At 45.9% G+C, this 20015-nt stretch overlaps 1 protein-coding gene across 1 annotated transcript; it reads left to right on the forward strand.

Annotated features, from left to right (window-relative positions):
• The first annotated feature begins 625 nt into the window (after positions 1-625).
• On the forward strand, positions 626-19622 carry LOC126484894 (mucin-4-like). Its single transcript, XM_050108493.1, has 4 exons — positions 626-637; positions 7762-7887; positions 15471-15621; positions 17491-19622. The coding sequence occupies exons 1-4, from the start codon at positions 626-628 to the stop codon at positions 19620-19622; spliced, it is 2421 nt and encodes an 806-aa protein (XP_049964450.1).
• Positions 19623-20015: the final 393 nt, after the last annotated feature.

Consider the following 20015-nt stretch of genomic DNA (forward strand, 5'->3'; position numbering starts at 1 on the left):
GTCTCAATCTCTGACTGAGCACTGACAGTTGCTTTAAAATCGCCTATCAGGCGGATCTCCTCCGATGGCTTTCACACTATGATTAATAGGTTAGCCTACTGACTAGAAGAAAAAAGGTTCCAGAACTCCAATTGCAGTTATCCAATTCTTCCTTTACTTGGTCTCTGTGAGCTACCGGAATGGCGCGGGCTCGAAAGTACCGAGGCCGTGCATTATGTTTCAGTGTGATGTGTGCCTCAAAATTCTTTGCGGTGCCGAGTTCGAGGGGAACATGTACTCATAATCCTGGCAAAGTGTCTCTAGGTCCGGGTACGGAATATCTTTGGATATCAAATTCACAGAATCGTCTATGGAAAATCTAAATTTCTGAAAAGAGTCCAGTCCAAACAAGTTCTCAGCGGAATCACTGATTCAAAAAATGGGTCAAATGTCTCTAAGCACTGTGGGACTTAAAATCTGAGGTCATCAGTACCCTAGATCTAGAACTACTTAAAACTAACTAACCAAGGATATCACACACATTCATGCTCGAGGGAGGTTTCGAACCTGCGACCATAGCAGCAGCGCGGTTCCGGACTGAAGCGCCTAGAACCGCTCGGCCACAGCGGCCGGCGAATCACTGGTAATGACTAAAAAGGTAATGTGGCGGGTGACATTATGATATGTCGTTGGCAGTTCGACTTGACTGCGTACTGGAATGGTACGTTTATTATATGCCATTACAAGTCTCTTTGTTTCTTGCAAGGGAGGAGCTCCAAGTTCCGAATACGTACTGCAATTCAGAATGCTCACGGCTGCGCCGGTGACTACTTGTAATTGAACTGGTTTCTCTGCAATTTGCACTCCAAAGAAAATGTTATTGAAAGTCTCTTGATGGCCTATAGTGGCTACCAGATTAACGTCCGTCTGTTGGGCAGGAGCCTGTCTTGCCTGACGGAACTACGACGTGCAGAAGCTAAATGGCTGTTGGAAGAACAGTGTTGGGAATAGGTCCATCTTCAGAACAGTCTTCACGTCGATGTTTTTTAAAACAATCCGGACAAGACAGCAATCGTTTCGGTACACAAGACCTGTTCGATCGGCTCGAGCTGGGTAGAGGACGCTGTAGGTTAACGCTACGGCGTCCCGCCTGCACTGTTGCTACGTCCAAATCGCCACTATTGTGGTTATAGGCTGCTGGCTCGGATTTGTTTACATTAACGACTGCTACGTCAATCCATGACTCTAGTTTCTTGCCTGCTGCTCGGGTTACTTCGAAGCTTTGTGCTAAGTTCAAAACTTTGTCTGATGACGGGTCTTCGAATTGGAGCGCCTCGTGCAAGAAATCCTTGTTAGGAGTACTTGTAAATAGTTGCTGGCCATTCGCCATTTTTATCGTGTTATAACCAGGAATAACAATAAATATATCACCGTTCTACGGTTTATTGACACAACACTCATACAAAATAATTCTGTTACCAAGCGCCAAGCTGAAGACGAACACTTTATGGAAATAATATAAATTGATGTTAGTTATACCATTGTCCAGGAAGTGCAAGTGAAAAACAGAATTCCGGCGGAAATCAAAAGTCCATTGACGTACTAAGCCTAGTGAACGTTGAAGCCCAAGCTCCAGTATAGCAATCGGATTCTAAGTCCAGAACGCAGCCAAATCGACATCGAACAGCAGGTCCACCGTAGCGTAGCCCTTCCTAATTGTGGAGTAGAACATAGTACGATGAGAACTGGCTTGAAGACGTCAGTAGCGGCTGTAACTAAGGCTCCATAATTAATGGAGTCGGCGGCAGGGGCCGCTGTATATTCTGGGCAGCCAGTCGGTGAGTGGAGGAGGCCAATCGCTGTGGTTTGAAGCGAACGCGCGCGAAGGCGGCCTGCGATTTCAGCAGCGGGCCGCGCACGAAGAAATGCGCCCAACGATGCGTTTCTCCGACGATGCGTTTCTCGGTCGCGCCTAATGGAGCACGCCGCTGCTCGGTGCTGAGCTTTAATAGTGGTGGATACCCCAATAACAAGAGATCATCTGTGAATTACGAGAGGGACAGAGACTATGGAAATACTTCTGCTTCCGAAATAATGCTCTCTTAGGATCACTGTTGCTCATTGCTGTACAAAAAGGAGGACACACAAACGCATGAGCTGTGGGCATCGAATGACAGAGGAATGAATACTCTCAGGGCAGAATTTTGCTACAAGCGCTTTCTGTTCTTGCTCCGGTTACTGGGGTTTGAAGATACTTCAACGGGAAAAGAGCGACTTGCAATTGACAAACTTGCTGCTATCCGTGATCTCCACACCGCAGTTTGTAACAGCTGCAGAAATAACTACAACCCAGGGGAGCTCACAACCATATTCTTGTTCGTTTTCATGGACGTTGCGGTTTTGTGCAGTACGTTCCCAATATGCCTGCGAAGTATGGTTTGAAGTTGTACGCATTGTGCGATAACAAGACATTTTACACATGTAACTTTGTACTATAATGCGGCGGAGATAACCTTGGACCATATCTTGTATCGAACCAGACTATGGATATTGTGAAGAGATTAGTTGAGCCAATCAATGGTACTCACAGCAGTGTAACTATGCATAACTATTATAGTAGTTATCCTTTAGGACAGTATCTTTCAGAAGACTGGATAACCTTCATAGGGACACTGAAGAAGGACAAGAAGGGAATTCCTCCGGGATTTTTGCCAAACAGGTCGCGAGAAACTCGAAACTGTTTTTTCGGATTTCAAGATGACTTCTGTCTTGTTTCGTGCGAAACGAAAAGAATGTGCGTTTTCTGTCGCCATTGCATGAAACTGATGAAATAGGCGCTTCTACAGGAAAGTCTGTTGTAAATCTGAACTGCAATGCAACCAAAGCTGACGTAGGTACTGTTGGTCACATGTGTACATCCTACTCCACTTAGAGGACATCAATATGATGGCCCTTGGCCTTGTTTTTCCTGTATCTGGATATTGCAGGAATTAACTCCTAAGTGCTCTTCTTCGCAAATGATCCAGACAAAAGTTTCAGAAGAAGAGCGCACCTCAGAAACCTGGCCTTGGATCTAATGGAGAGGCGGTTGAAAGAAAGGACTCAATTCTTTACTTTACCAAGGGTCATCTAAGGATTTCTGTCATCCTATCGATCAATCCCCGTAAGTAACGAAGAAGTTGTTAAAATGTATGGGAGGAACTATCTATGTGGTGGTAAAAAAATTACAAACGTACTGTGACTTGCAACAGTTGCAAACATTTGTTTGCAAGCAACAAAAAATGTGTGTGAATTCCTAAGGGACGAAACTGCTGACGTCATCGATCCCTAGGCTTAAACACTACTTAAACTAAGTTACACTAACTTATGCTAAGAACAACACACGGATATACCCATGCCCAAGGGAGGACTCGAATCTTCGGCGGGAGGGGACACGCAGTCCGTGACGTGACGCCTCAAACCGCGCGGCCGCTTGCGCGGTTTCGCACAACACAGCCACATTATTGTGATTTCTGTAAAACTTCTCCAGCGGAACAAAGTGTATGATTCTTGGTAAGTGTTCAAGATATTTTTTTTTTCTTAATTGGACTTGTTCTTTGTTATGACTATACACTATTTCCGTTTCTCCTCACTACATATTTTTGTTACACTTGATGTCATAAAGGCCTATTATAGCACTGAAACCTGTGGCTATAACGATCTTATTTGTAGCTCAAAACCCCTTTTATAAATTTTTCCAGGAAACTAAAAAAAACTGTTAGTTAAATGGTATCCGATTTTAGGCGGCACACTGAGAGCCGCACGCACCCGCTGGGGTAATTATCGTCAGCACGCTTGCCGCACGGTTAACCACGGCATTTACAGAAGAGCGCTCACAATGCTACTGAACGCTCAGTGGCTTTCGAAGAATGCGTGACGTAGGTGTGCAGAACAAGCCTAAACTCGACAGCCTTCGTTCGTGACTCCAAGTATGATCTCACCGATTATGAAATAACTGAATCGACACATACTTCTCACACATGAAGACAGAGCCACATAACCTCATTACACAAAGTTTGCAGAAAATCTAAACCATAGGCACAGTTATAACAATCAGTATCCTAAGTAATTACAAATATAACAAACCGCGTTGCCTTTAATTGTTACGTTTTCTGATCCAAACAACGTTATAATCATTCAGCTTAATATTTCTCTTTAAAAATCATATTACAAAAATTTCTCCAAATATGCTGCCTGCACTCCAGAGCAGGCCACCTTCCGTCCATTTCAAACTAAGTCTACTACCACGTAGTTGCTACCAGCACACATTGACTCTACTTTGACAAAGTAAAGCTAACCTCTCTGACCAACATCTCTCGTTCCAAAACGTATAATCATAATGACAATGTTAGGGCGATATCACATGGCTTGAGAACATTTATCAAATTTACGAATTAACTCATCTTTACGGCCCATGGCATACTAAGAATTATCACAGTACATGTGACATCCACCTTTCACATTCAATAAAAATTATTTGGCCTGCTATAATAATGTGTAGCTTACTGTTTGATGTAGCCTTCGTACCTCTGCATGAAGAGTAGCATTCCAGCCCGAGAGGCTGGAATTGCCGGTCGTGCGTGCGTGTGATGTGCTTGCTTGTATGTATATGTGAACGGTGTGTGTGTGTTTCTTTTATTGACGAAGGCTGTGGCCGAAAGCTATATTTGAGTGTCTTTCAGTTGTACCTGTCTGCAATTTGACGTGTCTTCTTTATGGTAAGTAGCGATCTGTCTTCCTGCATTGTTGATATTCCTACCTGGAGTTTCCATTGTTTGATTGTAGAAAAAGTAATTTTTATATACAGAGTGTATCAAAAAGAGTCATCTGATGTGGCTCATCTATATTTCTGAAACTAATAAACATATACAATGACTTTTGTTATTTTATGAACGGGAAACTCAAAAAGTTTTTTTTTCATACCTTTTCATAGGTGTTTAATATGCCCCCTTGAGATGCACGGCATATGTCAACGCGGCATTCAAATTGTTCCCACACTGCAGCTAGCATGTCTTGAGTTACAGCTTCCTCAGCTGCTGTTATGCGATGTATCAGTTCATTCATTGATGTTAGTAATAGTGGCACATAAACTGTCGTTTATAAACCCGCACAAGAAATAATCACATACAGTCAGGTCCGGTAACCACGGAGGCCAGTAATGTGAGGCTGCATCATCTCGTTCAATGCGACCGATTCATCGTTCAGTAATCCTTTCAATTCAAAATTCGCGTTTCCAGATGCAGTGTGGCGGTACCCCATCTTGTTGGTAAATGAAGTCGTTCGAATCCGTCTCCAGCAGTGGGGAAAGAACATTCTGGAGCATACCGAGATATGTGCTTCCTGTAACAGTGTTCTTGACAAAGAAAAATGGACCATACATCTTTTCCCTTGAAACTGCACTAAACACATTACATTTTGGACCGTCCCTCTCATGTTGTACAACCTCACGTGGTTGTTCCGTACCCCATATTCCCACAATGTGACGGTTAACCTTTCCTTTTAAATGGGATGTTGCCTCCTCACCAAACACTATGCGTGGAAGAAAACTGTCGTCCTCAGTCTTGCTAATAACGAAATTACAGAACACACGTTGTTCTTTGTCACCTTCACGAAGAGCTGAATTTTATACGGTTTCGTGTGTAAACGTCGACGCATCACACGCCAGCCGGACATCGGCGGCATATTGGGCCGTCGAGCTGCACGGCGAACGGATTTCTGCGGACTCCTTCTGAAACTATGGCGGATGCGTGCACCGTCTGTGTCAGACACTCGAGGACGGGCAGGCGATTTGGCTTTATACAAACAATCTGTTCTTCGTAATTGTTCTGCCATCGTCTAATGCTCTGTGCTGTAGGAGGATCCACGTCGTACCTAGTACGAAAGCCACACTGAACAATTATTACTGACCCGCAATGCGCAAAACGTAGGACACGAAACAATTTCTGTTATCCCGACACCATTTTTAAAAGAACTGAAGCGGGCCCATAGTGGTGCTACCTAGCGGGAACCAAGTATAACTCAAGAGTTTGCTATACCCAACAGTGCGATGTTCACGCACATATTTCAAATAACATAATACACTACTGGCCATTAAAATTGCTACACCACGAAGATGACGTGTTACAGACGCGAAATTTAGCCGTCAGGAAGATGATGCTGTGATATGCAAATGATTAGCTTTTCAGAGCATTCACACAAGGTTGGCGCCGGTGGCGACACCTGCAACGTGCTGACATGAGGAAAGTTTCCAACCGATTTCTCATACACAAACAGCAGTTGACCGGCGTTGCCTGGTGAAACGTTGTTGTGATGCCTGGTGTAAGAAGGAGAAATGCGTACCATCACGTTTCCGACTTTGATAAAGGTCGGATTGTAGCCTATCGCGATTGCAGTTTATCGTATCGCGACATTGCTGCTTGCGTTGGTCGAGATCAATGACTGTTAGCAGAATATGGAATCGGGGGTTCAGGACGGTAATACGGAACGCCGTGCTGGATCCCAACGGCCTTGTATCAGTAGCAGTCGAGATGATAGGCATCTTATCCGCATGGCTGTAACGGATCGTGCAGCCATGTCTGATCCCTGAGTCAACAGATGCGGACGTTTGCAAGACAACAACCATCTGCACGAATAGTTCGACGACGTTTGCAGCAGCATGGACTATCAGCTCGGAGACCATGGCTGCGGTTACCCTTGACGCTGCATCACAGACAGGAGCGCCTGCGATGGTGTACTCAACGACGAACCTGTGTGCACGAATGGCAAAACGTCATTTTTTCGGATGAATCCAGGTTCTGTATACAGCATCATGATGGTCGCATCCGTATTTGGCGACATCGCAGTGAACGCACATTGGAAGCGTGTATTTGTCATCGCCATACTGTCGTTAACCGGCGTGATGGTCTGGGGTGCCATTGGTTACACGTCTCGGTCACCTCTTGTTCACATTGACGGCACTTTGGACAGTGGACGTTACATTTCACATGTGTTACGACCCTTGGCTCTACCTTTCATTCGATCCCTGCGAAACCCTACATTTCAGCAGGATAATGCACGACCGCATGTTGCAGGTCCTATACGGGCCTTTCTGGATACAGAAAATGTTCTACTGCTGCCCTGGCCAGCACATTCTCCAGATCTCTCACCAATTGAAAACGTCTGGTCAATGGTGACCGAGCAACTGGCTCGTCACAATACGCCAGTCACTACTCTTGATGAACTGTGGTATCGTGTTGAAGCTGCATGGGCAGCTGTACCTGTACACGCCATCCAAGCTCTGTTTGACTCAATGCCCAGACGTATCAAGGCCGTTATCACGGCCAGAGGTGGTTGTTCTGGGTACTGATTTCTCAGGATCTATGCACCCAAATTGCGTGAAAATGTAATCACATGTCAGTTCTAGTATAATATATTTGTCGAATTAATACCCATTTATCATCTGCGTTTCTTCTTGGTGTAGCAATTTTTATGGCCAGTAGTGTAGTTACGATTTTTTTTAAATCGGATGATTCTTTTTGATACATCCTGAATTTTGTCCCAGAGACGTTTTGTGTTCGAAACTACGTAAGTACAAACTCAACTTCAGACGTTTTACCTTCATTAGTCATTCGCAAGCTAGAAGCATAGCTCGCTTTAACTAGTGTTTCTGTAACCACTGGATGGCTGCTAGATATTCGAGATGACAAGCTACACGGGCAGTTGCGATGTTAATTCCTTAGAGCTACTGAATGTTTTTTTACGCAGGCCGAGCGGCTGGTCGGCCGCCCCCTGGCCAAGCTGAGCACACCCGTGGCGCCGTCGAGCCGCGCCACCACCGAGGCCGCAGCCTCCGTCTTCCCTCATCCAGCACAGGATACTTCTGCAGCTGAGGTAACGCTTCCGTTTCCTCCGTGTCTTCATTTTCGCTTCTTGGCAGGCATCGATTCGTTATCTTCGAAACTAATCTCATTAAGAATGGAACCAACGTCATCTCTGATGTTTTGCATTGCCGCTTCAAAGTTCTGGTTGTCTTGCTTTGCTGTGGTCGGTTTGGTTTCTTCTTCTGAAGCTGATTAAAAAGGACATATGCATGAGGCATTATCTTATAGAAAAATGATAGCCAGAAAATGAATTCGTTATCTTGCAGTCTTTGTTTGTATGACGAGCTCTTTCAATAGCAGAAGTTAGTTTTATGCTCTCACTTGTTTCAGTGAATTCCATAACAGTAATAAGATTTTTCCCTGTTTTCAGAAACATCTCTTACTACTTGCGAATGGTAATTCCATCTTGTCACACACACGGGGCAAGCCTTTTTGAATAATGCTATGCAACACTTTTGATCTCTATGGCGAGTTAGAAAAGAGGGAAGAATTACCTGAAAGGTGTGCAAAAAAGATGCGGGCTTTGCGATTAACAGAGGCTGCCGTAGACATAATGTCGAACTGAAGGGCATAGCAATGGATGTAGTTTGCTTTTGGATATTTGTCTTTAATTAATTTCTGAACCCTGTTCGACTTGCCACCATCGTAACTCTGAGCTATTAGTTTTGCTCGATCATCGCCAATTAATGGTTCAATTTCTTTCAGAATACTCTCAGCTATAGTATGAGAACTCTGACTTTCTGGATTAACAAAGTTCCAAAATCTTTCAACATGTTTTCCCTCGACAATATAACGCAAAACAATAACCAATTGAAATTTGCAAGACACATCTGTGCTTTCATCCGCGATTATTGCAACATAATCAGCACTTTTTTCTTTTTTTTTTTACGAACTTCATCATAATACACTATACACTTCCAACATGCATTGCAGTAGTTCGTCCTAAACAGTCTTAAAAATGGTTCAAATGGCTCTGAGCACTATGGGACTTAACATCTGAGGTCATCAGTCCCCTAGACTTAGAACTACTTAAACCTAACTACCCTAAGGACATCACACACATCCATGCCCGAGGCGGGATTCGAACCTGCGACTGTAGCAGCCTCGTGGTTCCGGACTGAAGCGCTTAGAACCGCTCGACCACAGAGGCCGGCTGAACAGTCTTAGACATGCCTTTGAACACTGATGCTTGAATGAGACGAAGTTGAAGAGCTTTATCCAGTTCCGCGCTGAACTGAATTAGCTCGCGAAAAACCCCCTTATTTTGAGAGGCATCAGATTCACCGTGGCCCCGGAGAGCCAGTTCCAAAGCACCACAGAACCGAATACAGTTTACAGTTAAATTCCATATACATCTATACTTTTCTACACATTTGTTGCGGCTGTCAATTTTTTGTCTATATTGCGAATCTAATTTCTGCTGAATGTTGGTTTTGCCTAGAAACGAAAGAATAAGCGCATTATTCATGTGTCACTTTGACATTTCATGTACTTTCGTTTTAGGCCATATACGCCCAATATCAGTTATTCCGGTCTTAGAGCAATGAACATCTCCTCCAAATGAAACAAAAGGAAAACAAAAAACAGCGTTGCTTTCTTCACACCCAGAAATCCGTTTCATCTTTTGGTAAATTTCTGGACTGAAGTTACGGCATCGATTTCTTTGTTTTCTGCTACAGATTCATATTTGAGAGTGGCCTACCTAGTGTTTTTTATCTGTGACTCCTGTCGCTAAATGGCATTTTTAATAACTCATTTACCCTGTTCATGTTTGCTATTTCCACAGTCAACTGAATTTTCCCTTGCAGATAACACTGTGCAGACAGCTGTATACGGTCTATTACCTGACCTCGCAATAACTACAATGTGTTTGTTCAGAACTGTATTACACGAACGTAACGAGTATAAACAGAAATATTACACCATTGTTCGGAAAACATATGCTCAACAGGTGGTGAATACGTTACCATTTTAGTTCTGTTGCAGTAGTCCTCCTGTTGTGAAATATACCAATATTGAAATAGTGCCTCTTAGTTACAAAAGGTAAGGGCATAATTATAATCAAATTACATAAAGCTATTTATAATAATATTTAAGTGTATTATTTCTGGATTTGATTTAATTAAGCATTAATAAGCGTTTAGGGATTGTAAAATTGGATTACAGGAAATCTGAGCACCGATATATTCTAACGTGATCGCTAGATGGCAGATCGAGCTTCAATACGTCCTGCACTTAACTGCTCTCTGGCGGCCATAAGAAGCGTGTAGAAACCAACGGTGGAGCCTTTCACACAGCGTTCAGAACAGACGGTGCCAATCTGCAGTTGGCTCCAAGCTTCAGAAAACTACCGCGAGAACGAGCGCGGCAAAACGCGCCTCTTCAAATCAGAAAATACATATTCCGAACAATATTTTAAGCGCAGTTTGCGTAGATATCTCTTCCTTTCTTTTTTATGCAAGTGGTGTCGCGGCACAGCGGCACAACCTTAGAAGCCACCCCTGTTCATATTTCCAAGTTAAGTAGCAAGTTATTACACTTGGGTGTCGGTGTTGGTAGTGAAAAGGTGAATAAAATGATGTCGTTGGAAAAGACGTCTCGTTAACCATAATATGCACCATTTCATCTTGTACCTTCCTCTAGAAAAGGTCCAGTACACTAATTTTATTTTTGTAGAACTCGGCTTTTCTCAGAAACAACCGATACAACAGCGAAATTTTTCCCACAAAAATAATCTTGTAAACTACACAAAAAAAACGTAATGCTGATTGTTGAGAGAGGTTATACGGCGAACCACGAAATAACAAGTTTCCCGTAGAGTGCCTTGAGATACTTCTAAACTGTTTATATTGTCACAAGGCGCTCTGGATTGCCGACAAATAGTGAAACTTAGTTTATGTTATTAATAAAGGTCACATTACCGTACTTGTTGATTCATTTGATTAAGAACGGTAGATTATTTCCCAAATTAATTGATTCACCTGTTTTAAAGATGAATTGCTGATAGGCAACCAATACAAAATCAGTTACCATTTTGTGTCTATAACGAGTAACCTGTTTCGGCACCTAACCACCATGCCCAATGGTGTCGTAAACATCTTATTGACAGGTCATTACCTTGTGGAAACATGCGATTGTTTGTTTATGAGTTAACCGAGAAATGTACACTTCTGAGCAACATAACACTATACATATGTTTCCAGAATGAAATTTTCACTCTGCAGGGGAGTGTGCGCTGATATGAAACTTCCTGGCGGATTTAAACTATGTGCTGGACTGAGACTCGAAGTTAGGACCTTTACCTTTTGTAGATAAGTGCTCTATCAACTGAGCTAACCCAGCACGTCTCCTGACGCTTCCTCACAGATTAGCCGGCCGCTGTGACCGAGCGGTTCTAGGCGCTTCAGTCCGGAACAGCGCTGCTGCAGCGCAGGTTCGAATCCTACCTCGGGCATGGATGTGTGTGATGTCCTTAGGTTAGTTAGGTTTAAGTAGTTCTAAGTCTAGGGGACTTATGTAAGTCCCATAGTGCTTAGAGCCATTTGAACCATTTGAGCCACACAGCTTAACTTCAGTGAGTACCTCACCTCCTACTCTCCAAACTTCACAGAAGCTCTCTTACGAAACTTGCAAGACTAACACTACTGGAAGGAAGTATATCTCAGAAACATGGCTTAGCCACGGCCTGGGGGATGTTTCCAGAAAGAATTTTCACTCTACAGCGGGGTGTGCGCTGATATGAAACTTCCTGGCAGATTGGAACTGTGTGCCGGAGCGAGACCCGAACTCGGGACACTTTCGCGGGCAACTGATCTACCAAATGAGGTACTCAAGAAAATAGAACTGAGGTGTTGGTGGAAGTAAATCTGTCAGGGTGGATCGTAAGTCACGCTCGAGTAGCTCAGTTATAATATTTGCAAAGACAGATCGTGACTGCCGGCCGCGGTGGCCGAGCGGTTGTAGGCGCTTCAGTCCGGAACCGCGCGACTGGTATGGTCGCAGGTTCGAATCCTGCCTCGGGCATGGATGTGTTTGATGTCCTTAGGTTATTTAGGTTTAAGGAGTTCTAAGTTCTACGGGACTGATGTTCAAATGTGTGTGAAATCTTATGGGACTTAACTGGTTCAAAAAATGGCTCTGCGCACCATGAGATTTAACTTCTGAGGTCATCAGTCGCCTAGAACTTAGAACTAATTAAACCTAACTAACCTAAGGACATCACACACATCCATGCCCGAAGCAGGATTCGAACCTGCGACCGTAGTGGTCGCTCGGTTCGAGACTGTAGCGCCTAGAACCGCACGGCCACTCCGGCCGGCTGGGACTTAACTGCTTAAGTCATCAGTCCCTAAGCTTACACACTACTTAACTTAAATTATCCTAAGGACAAACACACACACTCATGCCCGAGGGAGGACTCGAACCTCCGCTGGGACCAGCCGCACAGTCCATGACTGCAGCGCCTGAGACCGCTCGGCTAATCCCGCGCGGATAGAGGACTGATGACCTCAGATGTTAAGTCTCTTAGTGCTCAGAGCCATTTGAACCATTTTTGAACAGATCGTGACTGCTTAGCACGATCTGGATACTCTTTAGCATAAAACCGCACCGAGCTCTAACAGTTTGGTGATATTCGCCATAAACGATATCCACTTTTTCGGCTACCGTATACATTGTGAATGTCCCAGTATGTTTAGGAGGAAGTTGTCTGATTGCTAGAACAGCAGAACAGAGACTGATGGGCTTCAAGCGTACAGTTAGACACAAGAACCATACTTGAGTTACGTATTTCCTTACATTTGGTGTAATGGGGCACACGTTTGTCGAACTTCTTCTCCGGACGGCGGGACAGTGGTTTGTGACGCTGTTGTATTGATATTATTTAATAAAGTCTCACATATGTCGTTGAGTTCTCATAGAAGCTTCTTTCAAATGCCACAGAAAAAGTATATAGTTCAGTTAGAAAAAAAAAAAACAAAGTCGGTGTCGTAATGCGGCGACTACAAACGATAAAAATTACTTGCGAATATCACACAATTCGTCATGTTCTTCGCTACAACTTGGCGAAAAACGCACCTAGATATACTCATTCATTCCAGTTGTATTTGGGGGTGGCCTGTTTTTCTGCCTCACCCTTTACATACAGGATGGTGGAAACGACCTTATAAAATGGTCAGAGCAGAATGATGACCTTGAATTGTGCATAATTTTCCAAATAACCATCGACCGGAATCTCACCCCCATAAATCGACAGCCAATCAGCTGACAGCGGGCGCACTTTGAGGCTGCGACAGTCATTCGCAACAGCCCAATACTTTTTGCGGCGATGTTGGAGGCAAGAATTTCAACCATAAGCTTTCAAAACGTGATTTGAAAAAAGTGTTTAACATCTTTTTTTTTCTTTTCCGCCACTGTGTTACTTCACTTACTGGTTTACTGTACTTCTTACAATAGAAGTTATTTCATGCTCTCCGTACATTAGCAAAATTTAGAATCTGTGGCCTTTATATTTCATTATTAATACCACTGCGCCTTGTAGTACGACTTTTCGACTATCTTGCTGCACAGCTATTTTTGACGCACAACTTGTTATCTCAGCAAATTAATGGCATTACGGAACTTTTAGCGTAGTAAGCGCCACAGAAAATTCGCGTCTAACGCAGCCAGCTACGGATAGTAATTTAAAGTTTACATAACTTTGACTATTCAGTTAATTCAATTAATAAGAGTGCTCTATAACATAAGAAATTTTAGCTGGGTAATTTAGTTTCAATGCACATACACTCCTGGAAATGGAAAAAAGAACACATTGACACCGGTGTGTCAGACCCACCATACTTGCTCCGGACACTGCGAGAGGGCTGTACAAGCAATGATCACACGCACGGCACAGCGGACACACCAGGAACCGCGGTGTTGGCCGTCGAATGGCGCTAGCTGCGCAGCATTTGTGCACCGCCGCCGTCAGTGTTCGCCAGTTTGCCGTGGCATACGGAGCTCCATCGCAGTCTTTAACACTGGTAGCATGCCGCGACAGCGTGGACGTGAACCGTATGTGCAGTTGACGGACTTTGAGCGAGGGCGTATAGTGGGCATGCGGGAGGCCGGGTGGACGTACCGCCGAATTGCTCAACACGTGGGGCGTGAGGTCTCCACAGTACATCGATGTTGTCGCCAGTGGTCGGCGGAAGGTGCAAATGCCCGTCGACCTGGGACCGGACCGCAGCGACGCACGGATGCACGCCAAGACCGTAGGATCCTACGCAGTGCCGTAGGGGACCGCACCGCCACTTCCCAGCAAATTAGGGACACTGTTGCTCCTGGGGTATCGGCGAGGACCATTCGCAACCGTCTCCATGAAGCTGGGCTACGGTCCCGCACACCGTTAGGCCGTCTTCCGCTCACGCCCCAACATCGTGCAGCCCGCCTCCAGTGGTGTCGCGACAGGCATGAATGGAGGGACGAATGGAGACGTGTCGTCTTCAGCGATGAGAGTCGCTTCTGCCTTGGTGCCAATGATGGTCGTATGCGTGTTTGGCGCCGTGCAGGTGAGCGCCACAATCAGGACTGCATACGACTGAGGCACACAGGGCCAACACCCGGCATCATGGTGTGAGGAGCGATCTCCTACACTGGCCGTACACCACTGGTGATCGTCGAGGGGACACTGAATAGTGCACGGTACATCCAAACCGTCATCGAACCCATCGTTCTACCATTCCTAGACCGGCAAGGGAACTTTATGTTCCAACAGACAATGCACGTCCGCATGTATCCCGTGCCACCCAACGTGCTCTAGAAGGTGTAAGTCAACTACCCTGGCCAGCAAGATCTCCGGATCTGTCCCCCATTGAGCATGTTTGGGACTGGATGAAGCGTCGTCTCACGCGGTCTGCACGTCCAGCACGAACGCTGGTCCAACTGAGGCGCCAGGTGGAAATGGCATGGCGAGCCGTTCCACAGGACTACATCCAGCATCTCTACGATCGTCTCCATGGGAAAATAGCAGCCTGCATTGCTGCGAAAGGTGGATATACACTGTACTAGTGCCGACATTGTGCATGCTCTGTTGCCTGTGTCTATGTGCCTGTGGTTCTGTCAGTGTGATCATGTGATGTATCTGACCCCAGGAATGTGCCAATAAAGTTTCCCCTTCCTGGGACAATGAATTCACGGTGTTCTTATTTCAATTTCCAGGAGTGTACTTCTGCGAGTTCGTCGCTGATTGTCTATCGTTTTATGGCCGTATCTTCTCACGAGTGCGTTTCCGACGTAAGATTATTTGGTAAATTTTGCTCGATTTGATGTACTGTAGAACTGACTGTTCTGAAACTATGGAGTCATTTTTCTCTACCGTCTACTCCAATATACTAAACTGTGTCTAAAAGTTCATCCTCCTGCGTAAGACGTCAGAGTGAATAAAATTCTTAATTTAATACAGTGTTTGTTATATCATCTGAGCACTATTTCGACAGTTGTAACGGTTTTCGATTTCTTGTATATCCTTTTGTTGAAGCAGATCTTCGTTTCAGTGGTGCAGTGACAGATGTTGATTGGTGTTGTTTGCGTAAGAAAAAACTTTCTTTGCCGCAGGACAAAGAAGGAAGTCTGGCGCTGTCGACGGGTCTGGAGCCGCCGCTGGAAAGTGACCCGAGCCTCCAGAAGCTGGATGCGCCGCCTCCGGCGATCAAGCTGAAGGCCTTCTCCAGTAGCTTCAGCCACGCTGACGGATATTTGCCTCCAGGTAATCTGCCTTACCACGTACACTGCTGCCAACACCATGAAGACGACATTCAGCTACGTCAATTTGGCACTAGTATAGAAATGCAGATGATCAGCATTTCAGTGCAACCTTCGAAGTAGGTAACAGTAACGCCATCTACATTATTTATATAAGGAAAAATTACGCAGTAGGTTAATCATTCTGATTCACATTTGAATGTTGGTTGTTGTTTGCGAAGCATGTGTTATGCTTCGCCTAAGAAATGTAAGGAGATCAACGCGCGAAGCTTGCAACAACTTCCACGGTCATGCATTAGCGAAAAAAACCTGCCGGGACCCGAGAAAATTCTGGCCATACGTAAAATCACTAAGCGGGTCGAAGGCTTCTACCCAGTTACTCGTCGACCAGTCTGGAGTGGCAAAAGGAAAGCTGAAGTTCCAAATTTCACGTCTAAGAAATCACTCACACAGGAGGATCGTACAAACATACCGTCGTTTGCCTGTCGTAGAGACTACCGCAAGGAGGACATAGAAATTGGCATATGTGGCGTACAGAAGCAACTGAAAGAACCAAAAACAAATAAGTCGTCACGTCCGGATGCAATCCCATTTCTGTTTTACAGAAAACTGTGGAGGCTTGCGCCCTTACTTAGTTTGCATTTCTCGCGAATTTCTCGCCCAGTGGAAAGTCCCAAGCGACTGGAAAAAAGTGCAGTTCACTTATGCATTTAAGAACGGTAAAAGAACTGAACCGCATAATTACAGAGCAATATCCTTAACATCGAATCGTGCAGAATTCTTGAACACATTCTGAGTTCGAATATAATAAATTTCCTTGAGACAGAAAAGTTTCTGACAACAAATCAGCACGGATTTAGAAAACATCACCCGTGGGAAACTCAGCTTGCCCTTTTCTCACACGATGAAAGGCGACAGGCAGATTCCATATTCATCGATTTCCAGAAATCATTTTACATGGTACCCCGCTGCAGACTGTTGACGAACGTCCGAGCATAGGTTTAGGTTCCCAAATGAGTGAGTGAGTGGCTCGAAGACTTAGTAACAGAACCCAGTACGTGGTCCTCGTCGGCGAGCGTCCATCAAAGACAAGGATTTCGTGAGGAATCATGGAGGTGGGTTTCACTATAAGGAAAATCGTTTTTTGAGAAATCAGACTTTGATTATCGACAAAGAGACTGCACAACACAGGAAGACTCCAACAATTACAAAATTCTTTCATTACAAACACAACTTTAAAATTCCTCCAAAATCTTGTCCAGAAATAAAAAGAACAAACAAGTATTATAAATGAGTTTTCATCTCTACAGTAAAATAGTCCAAATAGCTTCTCCAAGATTCACAGAAAACACATCTCATTCTCTGAAGAACGCCACTGCTCGCTATTATGTCTCAAATTTGAATTCCCCAGCGCTGCACAATTGACTGACTAGCAAGTTAGCCATAAATAACACTGAACACAGAGTCAAGAATTTTATTCACAACTCATGCAGTACGCTCATTCATCTTTGTCCCAGTACAGTAAACGTGAATTATTTACAGTAGCAGAAAATATATGTGAACCTTAAAAGTGGGGCGAAGAGGAGATAGATAGGGTGGGAAGGAGGAGGTGCCCAGAGGCAGGAGGGATGGATAGGGAGAGGGGGAGGAGTAGGTAGGTAGAAAGAGGGGGAGGTGAGATGAACAGAGATAGAGGGACGAGGAAATGGACTAATAGAATACTGGAACGAAGAAATATCCGAGCAATACATGAATAAACTATTCCCTCCTCTCCGAAATGAGGCGTTTAAAAAGACCAGGGACAGTGTTACACGTTATTAGCGAGCTGGCTCCTGGGGTTGACAACATTTTTACGAACCGCTTTTGTTTCCAGGTGTGGCTCGTGGCGCCGAAGTGATCATCCCGACACCCGGAAGCAGTGGGGGCAGTACTGTGAGACTGAGCCCAACCGTTCCGCAGAAGGTTGGCGCCCCTGCCCTTTCGTTTGGACCTTTATCGACGTCCACCACGCCGCGCCCTGTGACTCTGACAGAGGGGCCATCACCGCTGTCGGAATCAGGCTCTAGTACCGCCTCTCCACAGCCAGACAACTCCGTTTCTTCGACACCGAGCCCGGTTCCGTCAGAATCACCACGCCCCACGCAGGACTACACTGCTTACCCGCCGTCTACAGCGTTCTCAGTGAGCTCATCTGGGGACGTGGCACTCGTTTCGTCCACACCAAGCCCACTGCCAGTTACGAACGCCGTCACTGTGGAAACATTTGTACCATCATCCACCCCAGCACCGGGCTTCTACACAGCAACGGTTCCTCCTCTGGCGCTGACCACAGTTTCTGGCGGGGCACCGGGATTCACACAGACTGTCGTCTCTTCTACACCATATCCCTTATCTAACGAATCTCCAGAATTCCCACAAGAATTACGCATTTCCTCTCCCGCGCAGAGACTGGGTGATATACTGCTGTCTTCAACTCCAGCTCCCCCTGCAGCAATATACTACACACAGACTGGAACAGCTGGAGGCCAAACCGTAGACAGTGGACGTGTAGTACTCTCGGCAAAGCCGACGACAGCCAGTGATATTATCTTGGGTGATTTGCAGCTGTCTTCAACTCCAGCTCCACCTTTATCACAATACTTCTCAGGGGCTGGTACAACTGGGACTGGAATCGTAGACAGCACTCCTACAGTTGGCGATGCAGTATTCAATGTGGAGCCTATCACACGCGGGGCGCCATCTACTGTTCTGACTGATTTACTAGCGATCAACGGCGCGACACAGTCGACGGCAGCTCCGAAACAATACTCGAGCCCCTTGCCGCCACCACTCGCTATACTAGGCCGTGACAAAGTATCTCCACTAAACCGCTTCGTGTCATTCCGGCCATCGCCATCCGTCAGCGACCTTCTTCTACCTGCTAATTTCGTATCCTCATCGCCGTCTCCATTTTCGCTAGAGGCGACATCTGCAGCTTTCTCTGGGAACAACGAGCAACCCGTGACGACCCCCGCTACGTTGATCTACGCCGAACACTCGGTGCCAATATCCTCGCCTAGCTCGTCGCCACAGACGGACCAGCTTCCACCTTTGCCTGTAGCGTCAGAGCTCAAATTCTCACCCTCGCTGCAGGATACATCTGGACCGAATAGTTTACCCTCAGCACTGTCTAGATTCAGGTACGGAGAGAAACTTTCTAGCAAGTACTCATCCTCCATACAAGGACAAAGTCTCTCTCGTAGCCCTTCCGTGGTCTCTATATCTAAACCGCTGACCGATAGCAGCAGTACCACAATTTCTCCATCCTCATCCCTTTCTGCTTACAACCAACTCTCCAACCAGCAGGGTGACGCGTTACCGGAGCTGTCACTGTCACCAGTACAATCAACGAGTCTTACAATTCAGGACGGAAGCCGTACCCAGTCGCCTGCTACATCTGCATATTTTGCCCTCTCAGAGCAGCCGGCGACTTCGAAACAGCAAGGAAAAGTGTCTGTACAAATACTGTCATCGCCTGTCAGTGCGCCCCAGTCTCCTGTCGGCGCCTCTTACGCGCCTACTGAAAGCCTGACGAGCGAATCGTTTGCCGGAGGTGTGGTGTCCGGTGGCTCGCAGCCCGGCGCCTCCGTGCAGCAGGAAAGCTACGGCCTGTCAGGTCCCTCGCAACAGGTGGATCTGGGGCAGCGAGCACAGGTGTCGGTGGAGGTGGTGCCGTCGTTGTCCACGGACCTGGGGCGACCCGGGGTGGAAGCGGCCAGCAGCGAGGAGCCGCGGCTGTCGGCGCCGTCGCCGTTCCGTCAGGCGGGCGGCCTGCGCGTCATCGTGCCGGAGCCGGACACGCTGTACAGCGAACCCGTGGCCGGCCGTCCGGCCCAACCGTCGCCCGACGTCGACCAGCCTCCCCTACTGGTGCCGTCCATCTCCTTCAGCTTCGACACTCCCGAAGGACGCCAGGAGTTCGAGGCTGCCGTCGCCGCTGGCCTGTTGGATTCGTCGAGGCGATAACGGCTGCTTCCTTTCGATTCGCTTTTATTCGTGCGCTTTTCTATTTTTCTTTCATCCGCTACTCTCCTTCACCTCCAACTCTCCCTCGTTTGAGGCACTCGCTGTCTTGTCTTAAAGCGCACCCAGTGACCTTTCCCCTTCAACTTTTCTAGCAAAGTCGCTGTTATCCGCCCAAATAACAAATTCTTACCGTCGGCAATACATTTCAATTTTTATCGTCCTTCCTTATGCGTTTTGCTAAGCAAATATCAATAAAGATTCCCAAGACTGTCACCATACAATGATAATAGCAATTGGAAATTGGAAATTTGTGGTAAGGTTCTATGGGACCAAACTGCTGAGGTTATCGGTTCCTAGACTTACACTACTGAATCTAACTTAAACTAACTTACG

Source organism: Schistocerca serialis, chromosome 6 (assembly GCF_023864345.2).
Source record: "Schistocerca serialis cubense isolate TAMUIC-IGC-003099 chromosome 6, iqSchSeri2.2, whole genome shotgun sequence".
NCBI classification, from domain to species: domain Eukaryota; kingdom Metazoa; phylum Arthropoda; class Insecta; order Orthoptera; family Acrididae; genus Schistocerca; species Schistocerca serialis.